We start from the raw sequence: 16,249 nt of genomic DNA, 5'->3' as shown, positions 1-16,249 counted from the left end.
CCTTCTCGTGGACCATTTTTTTCAATTTCCACCACAGGTTTTCAATTGGGTTGAGATCTGGACTATTTGCAGGCCATGACATTGACTGGATGTGTCTTTCTCCAAGGAATACCTTCACTGTTTTTGCCCTATGGCACGATGCATTGTCATCTTGGAAAATTATTTCATCACSTCCRAACATCTGTTCAATTGAAGGGATGAGAAAACTGTTCAAAATKTAAACTTGTGCATTGATAGAAGAATGAACCACAGTCATCTCCGCAGTGCCTTTGCCTGACATGCAGCCCCATATCATCAAGGATTGTGGAAATTTGGTTGTTTTCTTCAGGCAGTCCTCTTCATAAATCTCACTGGAACAGCACCAGCACCAAGCAAAAGTTCCAGGATCATCACCTTGTCCACTGCAGATTCTTGACTCATCACTGAAGATAACCTTCATACAGTCATCCACAGTCCATGATTGCCTCTCCTTAGCCCATTGCAGTCTTGTTCTTTTTTGTTTAGGTGTCAATGATGGTTTTCTTTTAGTTTTCCTGTATTGAAATCCCATTTCCTTTAGGTGATTTCTTACGGTTCGGTCACATACATTGGCTCCAGCTTCCTCCCATTTATGCTTCATCTGTTTAGTTCTTTTCTCTTCATTTCTTTGAGTGTTCCTGAAAGCYAACAAGTTGCACTTTGGAATGACCTTATTATTGTATCATGTTTTTAATCTGAGTTTGTTTTATAGAATGAAATGTCTGAATGAGTGCTCATCCAAGACTGGTGATTCCAYACTTTTTGCCAGGGGTTGAATTTTGTAGTCKTCATTCCCGTCTTACTCTTGCTCCAACGTGTAAGGCTGGATGGACAAGTCTTGTGTTGTTGACATCTTTCATTTGTAAATAAAGAGTTTCTGCACTGCTATACAGTCAAACCCCTCTCAAACTAGAAGGGACTGCTCTGGAAGCTAGAGGGGGTGGGGTTTAGCACCTAGTTTGGATTTAGGGAGACAACCACAAACCGAGTTGATCTGAGACATACTTCAGAAAAGGAGTGAAAGAGGGGCTTGTGGAGTTACGATAAGGTGGAATTTARACCAAAATRTTGCAGTTCCACTAAATAAAGACCCCAACTGAATGATTTAAATGTGGAAAAAAGTATGATATGTCTCTTTTAATGACCTCATTTAAAATAAAATATTAATTTTGTAATTTTATACAAGTAGAACCAAACTTGTTACATCTATTTAAACAATTCAGTGCTCTTAGTCCATTTTTTATTTATTTTTTAACCTAAAGACCCTGTCACACTATGACGTTTTAGATAACTTATGCAAATTTTGTCCAACACGTTGCTGTAAGTATCACAAGTTAGGTGTTATTTGTGAGTATATTGTCAGCACGATGACCAGACAGTAATTTTGGACATGCTCAAAATTTCCGGCTTATGCCGACATGCTGAATTTGATCAGAAACAGTTCTGCATACAGTGAAAATTTTGAGCATGTTAAAAATTCTGCACTGGCATCTCCGTATAACGATGTGTGCCCTCTTATACTAACGTGTTGGCAAATTATCCTAAAATTACACCTAACTTCCATCAACATGTTGTAGATTTTTTCATAAGTTGATGCTGTGCGTCGCTGTGTGACTTGCTGCTGATGTTGCATCATGCTGTAAACAAGTTCTGCAGGGGTTCTACCAATGTCAAACAATAAGCTTGTCCATGTTACGTTTAAGGTAATTTACTCATAGKTTTTATATTTCTTTAAGTTGTTAGCARCACGRWATGATCACATCCAAAAGAAGTTGCTAATYGATGCTTTTTTCCCTCCTCCTCAGCGTGCGCCAGTGTTTTGGACAAGATTTGCAGATGWGGCYTAAAATGTCAGTGTGACAGGGCCCTTGGGTATTTTTTCCCAAAACATTATAGTATGTCAGGGGGCTTTAATTTTTGTGTTGTTTTAGTTCAGCAGCTGTTTGTTTTTGTTTTTAATGTGTATTTTTAAATATATTACCAGTCCAATATAGTTTAAGACTAATCTGTGTGAATTGTCTTGACAGCTATGAAGCAACAAGACCAGCACCATTGGCATGTTKGGAAACAAAGTCTCTGTCACTCATGTCCATTCATTTTAGACTGTGGCTTTGTGCGTTAGTTTGTGTGGTGTACTCAGACAACAGTGATCATTCTAAAACAGAGATGGTTTGCCGTCAAAGGAAGAGTCAGAAATTTTGTCTTCCAGTAGGTGATTTTTTTTTTTTTTTTTTTCAAAGCAAGCGAAGGCTTCATGTTACATCAGTGTGGGATTGTATGCTTTAATCTGCTGATTCAAAGCAAAGCCGCRGAATGCTGCTTTTCATTTTTATCTGCTGGGTTACAAACGACTGAACAATTGCTAAATCTGTTTAAACCAAATTTTTACCCCTATAAACATCAAAAGTTGCACAACATTAAGTGCCACGTGTTATGGATGTTAATTGTTTCATTTTTATTTAACATGTTGGTTGTGAAGAATTAGTTATATTATTGGTTTTATAGTTCTTTAAACTATTTTTACTTTAAAATCAAAATAGAAAGACAAATGCATTTTGTAGTAAGAATGTAGTAGTACTGTACCATGATTGTTCTAACAGTTTAGTCATACTCTAATAGTTTGTGTAGGTCATGGTACAAGCATGGTGGTAATCCAGTGTGAAGGAGCTGTGAAGATGACACCATTTCTGAATCTGAACTGAATTTCTCATAGATGCCTTAGTAGAGATCATCATTTACGACAGCAGAAAACGTGAAWAAGTCATGACAGTCTGACAGGTGAGGGCAGTGTGGTTCCAGCACACTGCAGCTCAAAGGACCTCATCTCATACTCTTAGTTTTTTTATAAGATTTTGCATTTCTTTATTTCAAAATAGCCACTGTTTAACAAACCACACGTGTCACTCATTAAGGTTTTAAAAGATGTAGTGATTTAAAATAGTCTAAATTCTTACACCAGTGAAACTGTTTGAAGCTAATCTCCTGACCTTTCTGTTTGCAGTTTGCATGTTCTCCCCCTGCATGTGTGGGTTTTTCTGACTTCTTCTGATTCCTCCCACAGACTAACATCGTGTATTTTGGTTAATTTGTGAATCTAAATTGTCCCTAGATGCAGGTAGGATKGGAAGTTGTTTGTGTCCTGCGGTGGATGTACACCGCCCTCTCATACACTAACTGCTGGATATGGGCACCAGCTCCATGCAATGAGAAATACAACATAATAGATTTTTCTAAAAAGGAAAAAAAAAAGATGTTCTTTTGCCAGATAAATATCTAAGAACATTTAAAGTTTTTAGTTCTTATACTGCTGTATCATTTTTAAAGCTTTGAAGGACCAAGCTGTTGCTGTAAAGACACTAGTCAGTGATAAATCTCTAACATCTAACATGATGCTGATCRTTTTTCTCATTAGACCAGTGGTTCTGTATTTAAAATAAATTCTTCAAACAGTACTTTTCTTTGTATCATCTGGGCTTACACATGATGTGCATGAGGTGGCATCAAACCTGAGTTAATATTTCTAATAACTTTCCATATTTGCGATTTTTTTTTTTTCTGCGTTTAAATGGTTGTGCTTTCACAGATTGTGTTTTTGTGAAGGGAACATTTCTTTAAGTTACACATGATGTTTCTGACTGTCATTCGTTTGTTCCAGTCTGTTACTTTATAACACACACACACACACACACACACACACACACACACACACACACACACACACCTTGTAGTTGCAGCCTAGGGATAGGAGGCTNCACACACACACACACACACACACACACACACACACACACACACAACTTGTAGTTGCAGCCTAGGGATAGGAGGCTCTTCTGAAGACCAAAATATTTCTATATTGGACAATAGAGGCAGTTTGAGAGGGGAATGAARGAAGCCATTTGCCAAACAAGTAAAAAGTACTTGAAATACAAGTCCATTTTCGGAATGACTGAAAAACTACACCAGCATTAATCAATGTGCTTATGTAAGTTAGTTTTATATAACTGCGTGTATACAGTAGACATATGTTTAAAAAGAAAGGTGATTTGCTGCATTGCAGTAAAACATATACCATATATACTGGTTCACTAAAACTGTTTAGACTTTAACTTATGCTCAGTATTTAAAAATGACAAATATGTTGTTAAATAAAAAATATTTAAAGCATTAAGTCAGTAAACTGACAGTCTTTACACAGCAAAAGATAAAAAATGAAGACTAGAAAAAGTGTTATATTTGGAGGATTTGCTTTTTGTTTTCTTTTATGTAAAATTTGTATTACGTAAAGTCTCCTGTCACTGTTCACTGCTGTTATGAATGTAAAGACTGAACGCTGCGCCAACAGTATATCTGTCAAAGGTTAGAATTTAGCAGTGTTACTAACACCAAAAGAAGGAATCTACATTTTGACTTTGCTGCCAAGCTGCTTTACAAGGAGTGTTTGTTTTTTAACCTGAGGCCCTGTAATTTTAAGCATCACTGATCACAGCAAAATGGGACATCAAGGCTGTGTTTTATTCCTCACTCAACAAAGAAGGTGGTGGTATGTAGTGAATGAGCAGCTTTTCCAGGGTAAACTCCAAATAAGTTTTCAGTGTTGCTTGACTTTGAGCTTGTTTTTAACCTTGATTTTTATTTTTATTTTGTTTGAGCAAATCCAACCCAAATCAAAGCATTACAACTGGATGTTTGGTCCAGATCTGAAAACCACACTAATTGTCAATAACAATTATTGCAAAACTGGTCCAAATCTGCCCACCATTTCTAAAGTGTGCATTCGGCTGAATCAGCTGGCATTGTGGGCACCAAAACAGCTGAGGCGACTACAATGTGGGAGGAGATATTGATCACAGCCTAGAAGACTGTTTTGTCGTGCTTAAAAAAAAGCTGCATTCAATGAGATGTCAATATATTCACAGTTTTATGAACATTTTGAATTAAAAAACAAGGCTCCAATCCAATAAGTAATATTTCCTTCAACAGAAAAGCTACCAGCTAAACAAGTTAATCATATGTAGAAATATCCTTTTATATAAAGTGTGTAGCTGCAGATTCCTAAATGCCTTAAGATTTTTGTACTTTAAGAAAAAAGTCTTGTGGTGAGAATTGTTTTACTTCTGTATTACAAAATAGAAAAGTATGGCTATGAAACAAAACWAGCAGTGGAAAAAGCTTAATGCCACAAAAGTTAGTTGATAAGTTTTTAAGTCCGTTACATATTAGTTTTTCATAACATTGTTGGATTGTTGCAGTATGCCAAGGCTTAGTAAAGCTTAATGAGTGCCAAATCGTTGGCTAAGCATGTACTCCATGCATTGTGTTTGTTCTTGCCTTTGTTTAATGTGTGATTGTTTTGAATGTGTTCTAATTAAAGTAATCTTGATCTTAATTGACCTTTATTTTACACCTGCATAAATTAAAACTTTTTACTGTTAAACTTGTCTGCCGTCATTTCTGTAGATTACATTTAATTTCTTCGTGCAGACACAGAATAATTCAAACCAATGTAATTTTAAAAGTACATAAGACACCAATTCTTATTTTAAAACACTACAGTTATTCCTTTTCCCAAAATAAAAGAAATGCTATTAGTCACAATGTTTTGCAGCCACATATTTTTTTAAAGTAGGAGTTAAATCACAAAAATCAAAAACATTTTTCCAGCATATCCAATCGTGCATTTTTTTTTCACCTGCCTTTTCCTTTGTTTGAGGAGGAACTGGTTCTTAATTCAAACAATGAGAGGACCGGTCCATTACAAACACACAAAGAGACAAACCATCTCACTCACGCATTAGTTACAAAGTCAACAAACTTTCACGACTGGCACAAAAGGCCAGGAGACTAATCTACAACCTTATTGTTGTGAGGCAACAGCACTAACCACCGTTACAACTGTGTTAGACAAAAATAAAAACTGAAACAAGGGGAAAGCTTGTGCTGCACCTCAGTTAAATTAAAACAGTTGTTTGCTCCACAATAAAGCACATTAAAATATGGTACAAAAATATTTACATCTCCATAGTTTCCAGCGAAATACTTTTAAGAAAAATGAAGATTCAATGAAACGGGCTTTGTTTTACTGTAGATCACCCCCCCACCCACACACACACACTTTTTTTGAAAAGTTTTCAAAAAGCAGTTTATGAAAATATGTACAGGTTTCAGAGAAGTTTATTTCTGACCTTAGGGATGAAGCTAAAGGCTAGAGCGGTTTGCTGCGGTCTTAAAATGTGAATTTCAGTTATTTCATAGTGATTCATGAAATTGCTTTATATTGCAGTTAAATCCACATGCACAGTTCTTCTGCAGCTGCTGACTGTGACAGTTGTAGTGCAACCTGAACCACTTTAATAAGGAACACATTTTTGCTGAGACCATTACGTGAAATTAGTTTGGTGGGGAGTTTCCACTCAGACTAATTGCTTGTCAATCTGGGAAAATGGTTTTTCTCTCCAAATGAGGAGTTTAAAGTGCCATTCACAACACAACATTTTTATAGCATTTCTAGAGAAGCCCTTTTTAAAATACCTGAAGCATCACTTTAGCTAATCTGCCTCCTGTCTTTGATCAAAATACAAGTCAAAAAGTACTCCGTGTTTTTAATAAGCTTTTATTGCACCATCAACAGCAACTTGAGCCTTTAGTATTTATATTTTCTTCCACAACTCAACAAGACAAGTATTGTTTTTCAATCATCTGTAACTTTTTGTGGTTCTTTAACTGAGGCTTTTTAAAAATAAATTTACCAAATGGATATTTACAACTTCTTCTGACGAATGGAGCCTCGGTATTTTTGGACTGACCATTATGACAATATTTTACAGCGAAAAGTTATTTTGATCTTTTAGTCATGCTTTTTTATTCAGCCTTCACATGAAACCTGCTCAGGACCAGTGAAAATAATAGCACATCTAAATTAAGATTTTTTCTTTTTGCTTGGAAGAAAGGTTTTTTTTTCTAAGCGAAGTGATTTGAGTTGGGCAGTAGAGCACTTAGCAGTAGTTCACCCCAACATTTCACATCTCGAACGGTCCAGAACTTAATGTACAGACGGGTATTACTGAGGTCTAAGTTTGTGAGCCTGAGCTTGTCGTTGAATTTCCAGGTGGTTTTCATAGATATCTTGTTCTGGCTGCTGCTGTTGAAGAGAAAGAAAGGAAAGAAAGCAAAAATGACGTTAGTATTTCTGCTGAAAGTAACTGCGGTAAATTAAAAATAATAAATTACTGAATACACAGTCTACTAAAAGTTGGTCAATATTTATGGTACTATGAGTAATTAAGCAGGTGAAAGAGACAAAAAAAAACTTTGCTATTTTAAGCCCCATTTTTTTCTTTGTACCTTCTATGATTTTATACAAGCCGAAAACAGCCTCTTCACGTTCCTGAAGGTGCTTTTTTCTGTGTGAGGGCAATTCTTAATTGCCTGTAACAAATATAAGTACCACTGTGTAACAATTTCTGGAGGAGACCTTTTGTTCAAGCTTCTCTTATTTGAGCATAAATATTTCAGTTTGAATGCTAGCAGAAAAACATCAACAAACTCCATCCCCAAAGGCACATCCAGTTGGCTAAACGTTGTGCATCAGGATTTTTTGCAAGTTGAGACCCAAGGATGCTGACTCATGCAAGGACTTGAGGAGGAGAAACTATTGTAATCAAAAGCCCAAGGTGCTCATACAAGAAAAGACAAACGACCAGAATGATGAACTAACTGGTGATTGAGAAACTGGGGAATAATCACTGAGGGAAATGAAGACAAGGATGAATCTGARCCTAATGAAAACAGGGAACAGATGTGAGTAGATGAGCAGGGTTGAGAAGTGGGACAATGCAAAGTAAATGACACAGGAGAAACATGAAATGCATACAAAAGAAAACACAATAAGACTCAAATGAATTGAACATTTAATGACAAAAGTACAAAACAAAAAGCCTCAGGTTATGACAGTTATTTGCAGGACACGAATGCACAAAGCTGACCTTTGTAGTAAACATATTATACCTAAATGGTAGCTTTTTCTACTTATTTTTGACTTGCCTACTCAGTTACACAAATGTTGATTCAAGTTAAACACTTAAGAGAAAATTTAAAGGTTAAAACCGACTAGATAATCATATTTACCCTTATTGAAGCAGGAGGTTGGATATTGTGTCTGTAAAAAAAAGAGTAACATTTCATTTTACTTCATGCTGTCAGAATCACTTTGTGAAAAATAAGTGGTGGCATAAAACTTACTGTCTCCACTTCCGCTGACATTTGAAAATAATCAAAGCCAATATTATTATCAGGACACATGTACAAAAAACACCAACTGCAACAAGAATCRGTAGTTGAAGGAAACCTTCAGCTTCCCCTGTGGAGGAAAACAGAATGAGAGTTACTTATCCAGTTGCAATGCTGTTGTAAAGTCTAAGATGTAAAATGTACAACCCCAATTCTGAAAACTTTAGAACATTGTGTAAAATGTTAATATGCTCCACCGAGAATGTAAGTTTTGTCTGAGGTAGAATATAGCTGGTCAACAGTCCTGGCTCTTCTTTGCTAGGTTTTTATTTTCATCATAGGTCAAATGTTATCTATTGTTGAGAGTTCTGAACTGTAGGCGGTCCAGTGCAGCGTTCAGACTCTTCTGCTACAAAGCCTTTCTGTGGCAGTGGATGCAGTGTGGTTTAACAACTTGTGAAAGAAAATATGGCATGTTCGTTTACCGTAATACGTAACCAGATAGAAAATACACCAATATTAGAATGTTTGAATGTGAGTTACACAACCACATCAGCCCCGGGCTGGAATGAAAGTTTAATGCTTTCTCTGTGTGCGTTCAGCAAAGCATTACAGGGAGGAACGTCATTATATCATCTTTTTTCAGGAACTGACTCCGCCTATTTTCATTGTGTCATCAAAATGGCCAGCCTACGGCTGAAATCAGGTCCTCATACAATTTTCCTGTTCTAGTGTTAAAACAATGGTTCAGTTAAGTGTTGAAAGTGTGTTCAGGCATGTATCTTACCTATATTTACCTCCGGTTCTGTGTAACCATCTTTGATAGCCACTCAGACCAKTCTGTACATAAAATCACCAACGTAATCACAAAGATAATCACWCAATAAAGARATCATTATTCACCWRAGAAARGACTACAGAATGTGTGGTGCTTTTAAAAACCAGTAGTAAACAAACCCCATTAAATYTCTTCAACTGTCTTGCTGAAATATGCAAGGCCTTCCCTGGAAAYGGTCTTGTCTGAATGGGAGCACGTAAAAACTATACAGACTTAGTTATCTGCATTGATGTTGCTTTTCTAAATGTGGAAGATGCTTGTGCTACAGAGGCACCAATGCACCCCCCATACCATCAGAGAGGCCATTTTTRGACCAAGTGCTGGTAAAACATAGTTATATACAAAATGTGTAAATCTTTTGAAATGATGACATGTCTGTTGGTGAAGAACACTGTTCTAAAATTGTTCCAGTTTTTCAGACTCAGTCTGTTCATCTTTATTTCTGAGGTATTCATCCATCCATCCATTTTACAYGCTTCTTCAGCCTCTCTAAAAGGCTCCAGTTGCAGTTTTCTTATGGATGTGAAAGTGCTAGTTGAACTGTTTATTCGTACTGCTTACTTTTATAGCCTGTTGTTGTCTCTGATCTTGTCTTTTTTTAGATGTGTCGCTGCCATCAAACTTAATTTATTATGACCCCCGCACCGAAGCGTAAGCGGGAGTCATATTGTTTTCATACTGTTTTTTTTTCAGTGTTTTGGTCAACCGTAGCACAAAATTGGCTGCACCAATCAACATGAAATTTGGCAGGACTGTAGATGAGTCTGACCTACACTGTGCCAGCCAACAGTTTTACCATAGACCCCATATTTGAGGAGGAGGCTCCTTTCAAAGAGGGGGTGTCTGGACATGCAAAAATGTTTATAACTCAGAAACTCTTCAACATAGGAGCTTCAGATTTCTTTTGTTGTTTAGCTCTGATGAAGCTCTATCCATCAGGCCCACCAATCAGTGCCCCCCACCTCCCAGACCCCCAATTTATCTGAAAAAGGGGTATCTAGACATACAAAAAGGGTTATAGCTCAAAAACTATTAAACATAGGAGATTCAGGTTTTCGTTGGTTGTTTAGCTCTGATGAGGCGTTATCCATCAGGTCAACCAATGTGCCCCCCCCCCCAAAAAAAGACCCTCACCCAAACCACTACAATTTTAGGATGCACCTAGTAGCATGACATTTATTAGGAATAAAGACTTCTGAGTTCCGATGCATTTGTGCGTGCAGGGGTCATTATGTTACCGCTATGCAGTGTCTAGTTTATTTCTTAAGAATGGTAGAGTTTCTCAATTTCAACATTTCCTGTGTTCCACGTTTCGTGCCACCTTTTTTGAAATCGTACTTACAAAATCAGTCTGCAGACAAATGCAGTGTGTTTTTAGATAGTGTGTGTGGAAGCTGAAGCAGTGCTCATGTCCTGTGTTTCTTAAAACACTCTTCAACTTTGTCACATCAAAACAGGAAACCTGATACGGTCTGTGTTCATTAGAAAAGGAAATCCATCATACAACTAAATATACAACAAGCAAATGCAAAGACAGTGCCAGTGCTGCTTCAGCCACGAACTGTTTAGTAACTGTATTTAAAGACTAAATAAGATTTAATGAACAATGTACTTTGATAATTGTGATGTATCTGTGTGCAGCTAAAGAGTAACATAAATCATTGCTGGCTGTTTTTTGTAAACGTGCAGTTTAATTCCTGTTCCATTTTGTTATTGTATCATTGGTAAGTTGTGAAGATTTTGCTCACCTGTGACAATGAGTTCCCAGCTCTCCCCAGACACTCCCAAATCACCAGTTACCTCACAGGAGTAGTTTCCTTCATGGGACTTCTTGATGTTCTTGATGATGAGGGCATATGGCTGGCTTTTTGTATCTAAAAATTTTATGTCGAGTTTTTTAGAAATATCTGATGTTTTGGTTTTGTTTGCATCATTTGCTGAGAACAGATTTTCTCCATTTAGTTGCCACAGCAGCAGGCTCACAGATTTATTTGTGCAGGTCAGCATCATGTCTTCGCCGACCTTCTTAGAGATCATTTTTGATTCTGTGCAAAAAAAAAAGATTCAAGTGAGACTTGCATTCATTTAACATTTTGTGCATTTTTACAAATGCAAAGCTTTGAAACCGGCAGGAGCAAATGGGACACATAAATCCATCTATCCTTTTTCTGCATATAAATTGAGCCTGTTTAAAGTCACAAGGAGCTGGGTGAGATGGGTGCACAAGTCAGTTCACCACAAAACCACACCCAACAATGCATGCACACAAAACCAATTAAGAATCACCAGCTAATCAAACAGGCATATTTGTGGAGTTTACTTTCAGAGAATGAACCCATTAACGTAGTCATTTCAGCCACACCAAAATTCTGCMCGTAAGAAAAATCACTATAGGTCTATAAAATTCCTGAAACAGAGTCCTTGTTTCAAACACTATGTTTTTTTATGAATTACTTGTTTTAGCAAAATAATGTACTGCTATGTTCTAACGAGCAGTTTGCTTGGCTCAAATGTTACGTAAATCTCCCTGCTGCCTGAGCTAAAAGCCCCTCTGATCTCGTGCCAGTGCAAGTTTGTTGCAACTCAAAAAGTTTCAATAAATCATTGCATATAGGTGATAAAAAGTAGAACACAATCGGAAACAAATTTGCAAATACAGGAGAAAACACACATAAAGAGCACAAAAAACCTATCCCTCTAACCTAATGTTTTTTTTTCTAGATTTCTGTCTTGAGTAATTGTTCGTAGGGTTTCCTTTGGGACTTTTTCTTTTGGAGGTGGGTGTTGCAACTCCTGTCATTACTTGGATTGTTTGTTCTTTTGTTCTCCAGGTGAAATGGGTGTGGCCTGGAGTTGGCTGCTGACTGGGAACACCTGGGCCTTTTTAAACCTGGCTGCTCTTGTTCTCCCCATAGCAAGGTGTCCAGTTATTTCTGTTGGGTTTTGATTTGGCCCGACTGGCCTTGCTGTTTTTTATATAGCAGGCAGTCCAGTCATTTAATCTGGCTGGGATTTAGCTTGTTTTTGCTGGGTACTTTTATTATTCTTTAATTGAGTTGGGTTTTAAGCTAGAAAAAACAAATTTAATTTAGCCTGGCCCTTGCCAGTTCCGCTCAGTTCTAGTTTCCTTCCAAAGCAAATGACATGGGGCTGGTTTTAACTAGGCTAAAATAAAACAGTTTGTCTCTTTTTTGCCTTGACCTGATGAGCTGAGTAGTGACAGAGACACATGCAAACTTAAGCAGACACGTCTTGGCAAACTAAAGCAGTGCAGATATATTCTGTATATTTGTAAATAACTGCAAACTTACAAACTGACTACACTGTAAAGGTTAATGTCACTGAAATGCCTGAGATTCAAGTTAATTTAAATGTGTGGTTTTTCACTTTTGCTCAAGACAGATCAATCTGTAGCTAAATTTGAAAAAAAAAAAGATGCATTAGAATGAGACAAGCGTGGACCGTCTAAAAAAGCTTATACAAACATACACACACATTTAAAGTAAGCCATTTCTACCTGCTGGACAGAAAATCCAGATGATGCAGCACATCACTGTGCCATTGATGCCAAAATATCTTGATAAATTCATCATCCCACCTTGAAACAAAGAAAATTTTATTCTAACTTAAATCATAGATGCTGGTAATCAATATTCATACTGAGTATTGAGTGCAGATAAGACAAATTTCCAAATGAAAGATTGCATAATTCACAAAAAGGGTTTGCACAACCGGATTATAACACATGGTCTCTTTTTTTCAAACAATCCAAGTTAAACAGGGGTGTATAAACTAAATTAAATCATCAGTAGAAATCGTAGAAACAAACACATCATCTCTAAACATGATTACAGCGAACTGAACATGGAGTTTTGTTTTACCTGTATAAAGATCCTTCAGATGTCTGATCTCTTTTCTGAGTGAATTATCGCTGACTCTACTTTTGTAGATGTATATATTCAGAAAAGTTAACAGTTTCTTCTCATTTCTTGCAGCATATAACGGACATGCCTCTCTTTAGTCTAAACTTAGTAAGAACCCCCACACAGTGAATAAATGCTTTCCACACAGGAAATGACAACTGAGATGACTAGTGGTCGGAGGCAAAGTGAGAAATGTGCTTGTTTTCTGTTGTTTGGTTTGTTGGATCATAGAAGATGCAAGACTACTGTCTGGTTTCTGTTCACAAAGTTAGCTTAGTTTTTATTTTATTTATTTTTTTACCACTTTGACACCTGCACTGTGTGAAAGGCCACAGACCATGTGTCTTACCTCTTTTTTTCTTTTTTTAAATGCATCAAAAAAGCATATCAGACATAACTTTCAGAATTCTACATGCAGTTCAGAAACGGAAATAGATATTGTGACCTGGGTTTTGGCAGAACACTGGATACTTTTTCGTACTAAAACCAAAAGTGCAAATGAAAGTTTCAGGCTCATGAAAAACAGGTAATTTGACACGAGCTGGCTTATGAGAACCTTGTGGTTTCCTTTTCTCACATGCATTTTCTGAAACGTGTTTTGCAAAGTCATCCCTCCGATGTTGGCAAAATTGAACTCGTTCAAAATCTCAGGTGTCTATGTTAATTGTATGGTTTGCTCTTTTTGTTCACTATGATAAAAACATTTTCCTTGAATGTAGATGAGACAAACCTAACGTCACTGCAGGGATCAAATACCAGAAGAAATTCTTAAAGAAACAATGTTGCTTCTTGAGATACTTGAGGGTATGGCCTTGCACAGCTGCTGGACACAGCTGCACCTGTTCTCTTGAACAGGTTGTTCCTAACTGTAATTTCCCTTCATGGGATCAATAAACTATTATTCATTCATTCATACTTGACACTGAACAATTAGGTTATTAACCTGACATTGTCTGTGGCATGTCTGAGAAGGTTTGTAATTTTTTTTATATAAATGGGGTGAAAAGTGTTTGTCCACAGAAAGCTTAATTATTATTGTGGGTGGAACCACAGTCCTCATAATCAACCCTCTGATCTATCCACAAGATGGACAATGAGTAAAGTAATCAACAGATATACGTAAACCTTTTAACTTGTGGAGTTGACCTAATTCAAAATGTTTTTAGCAAAAACAAAAGCAACTTTGACCCTGTTGATCTAACATACATTGAGCTACAATTTGTTGTGAAATCAAAATTAACTTTTCTTTCTAAAATTGTGGAGAAGGTAGTGGCAGGGTAGTTGACTACTTTCCTGGAAAATAATAATATCTTGGACAAGTTTTAATCTGGTCCATAAAATGCATTCTACTGAGATTGCCTTGTTGAAAGTTTCCAATAATAACATAATGTCTGATGCCTCTCCTCTGTTTCATGGTGTTCCACAGGGCTCAGTACTTGGCCCATTATTGTTGCTTCTGTACACCAGCCCCCTGGGTAAGATTATCAGTAGCTTAATAAATGTGTCTTTTACGCTGATGATACCTTTGTACTGCTTGTTCAATTATTCAGAGGTATTCAAGTTAGCTGACTTACTAAACTGTGAGTCTTGTATTAAGGAATGGCTAGCTAAAAACTTCATCTCTAAGGTGATTCTTCAATTTAATTCCAGTAAGACTGAAACTCTGATTAGTGCTCCTGAGCAGAAAGTTCATCACCAGCTCTCTGAGCTCCTCTTCCCAGTCCAGTCTCAGAAATCTTGGTGTTTTATTTGACCAGTCAGTATCTCTGGACAGCCATTTACAATGTTTGGTTAGAAATGTTTTTATCATTTGAAAAAAAAAAGTTTCTAACTTGACAGCTAACCGTTAACTAAATCAAACTTAGAGATGAGTATTTATGCTTTTATCTCTTCACGTTTAGATTATTGTAACTCTCTTCTCATTTGTTTTAACAAATCTGCACTCACTCGTTTGCTACAGAACGCTGCAGCAGGGCTTTTTTTAATGGGTATTAACAGAAGGGCACACATCACACCAGTTTTATCCACTTTACATCGGCTACCTGTCAAATTCAGAATTCATCCATCCATTCATTATCTCACGCTTTATCCGATGTCAGGTCGCGGGGGCAGCAGGTTGAGCAGGGAAGCCCAGACCTCTCTTTCCCCAGCCACCTCATCCAGCTCTTCTGGGAGGACTCCAAGGCATTCCCAGGCCAGCCTAGAGACATAGTCTCTCCAGCGTGTCCTGGGTTTTCCTCAGGGCCTCCTCCCAGTTGAACATGCCTGAAGCACCTCCCTAGAGAGGCGACCAAGAGGCAACCTTACTAGATGCCCAAACCACCTCAATTGGCTCCTCTCAGCGTGGAGGAGCAGCGGCTCTACTCTGAGTCCCTCCCGGATAACTGAACTTCTCATCCTGTCTCTAAGGTAGAGTCCAGCTACCCTGCGGAGAAAACTCATATTGACCACTTGTATCCACTCTTGTTCTTTTGATCACTACCCAAAGTTTGTGACCATAGGTGAGGGTAGTAAGTAGGTAGTAATGTAGACTGATTGGTAAACAGAGAGCTTTGCTTTACAGCTCAGCTCTCACTTCACCACAACAGACTGGTACAGAGTCCACAAAACTGCGGAAGCTGCATCAATCCGTCTATCAATCTCACGTTCCATTCTTCCCTCACTCGTGAACAAGACCCCGAGATACTTGAACTCCTCCACTTGAAGTAAATTCAGAATTGATTTTAAAATTTTAGTCTTGACTTTTAGAGCCCCCCAACACACATTCTGAACACAATTWGATTAAAAGACACCTTGTGATTTTGCATGACACATCACGTTTTTATGGTTTTACCAAAACCATAGTTTTTACACTTTGTAAGATGATCTTACTTTAAAACAAAGGCCTGAAAGTCACCAGGCGATATGCATTTCTTCAAGGAATGCTCAGCATGTTGCTTCAGATGCTGTCCAGTCTCGTCACCATTAAGAAATTTTAACTTTTACTGAAAGAAGTGGAGATCACACCCAACAACAGTTGCTCCTGATTCTGAGGTTTTTTTTTTACTTTTATAGTTAGGGTAGCTTTAGTTTGAATTGGTTTCAATGTGCTTTTGTCCATATGTTTTATTTTGTATTAATGTGTTTTATTGGTTGAATTGATTTTAGCTGTTTTACTTCTGAATAACAAGTCTCTCTTGTATATGTGTATATGTATGTGTATGTACATATGTATGTATGTATATATGTATGTATGTGTATATAT

The 16,249-nt window shown here is 37.2% G+C and overlaps 2 protein-coding genes across 2 annotated transcripts in view; one reads left to right on the top strand and one right to left on the bottom strand.

Moving 5' to 3' along the window:
• LOC106533183 (nectin-1) overlaps nt 1–3,470 on the top strand; it is a 39,042-nt gene extending 35,572 nt beyond the window's left edge. Inside the window, exon 9 of the mRNA XM_014029423.1 lies at nt 2,046–3,470. The gene's annotated coding sequence lies outside the window, so the exon portion shown is untranslated. The remainder of the gene's footprint in view (nt 1–2,045) is intronic.
• Nucleotides 3,471–6,616: 3,146 nt separating this feature from the next.
• LOC106533182 (uncharacterized) lies at nt 6,617–13,344 on the bottom strand. Its single transcript, XM_014029421.1, has 6 exons — nt 12,964–13,344; nt 12,600–12,680; nt 10,831–11,127; nt 8,257–8,374; nt 8,143–8,173; nt 6,617–7,156 (listed from the first exon to the last, which is right to left on the bottom strand). Exons 2-6 carry the CDS (start codon nt 12,673–12,675, stop codon nt 7,076–7,078), a joined length of 603 nt encoding a protein of 200 aa, XP_013884875.1. The 5' UTR covers nt 12,676–12,680; nt 12,964–13,344; the 3' UTR covers nt 6,617–7,075.
• Nucleotides 13,345–16,249: the final 2,905 nt, after the last annotated feature.

This window comes from Austrofundulus limnaeus, unplaced genomic scaffold, assembly GCF_001266775.1.
Source record: "Austrofundulus limnaeus strain Quisiro unplaced genomic scaffold, Austrofundulus_limnaeus-1.0 Scaffold900, whole genome shotgun sequence".
Lineage (NCBI taxonomy): Eukaryota > Metazoa > Chordata > Actinopteri > Cyprinodontiformes > Rivulidae > Austrofundulus > Austrofundulus limnaeus.
This window is presented reverse-complemented; position numbering and strand designations above follow the sequence as displayed.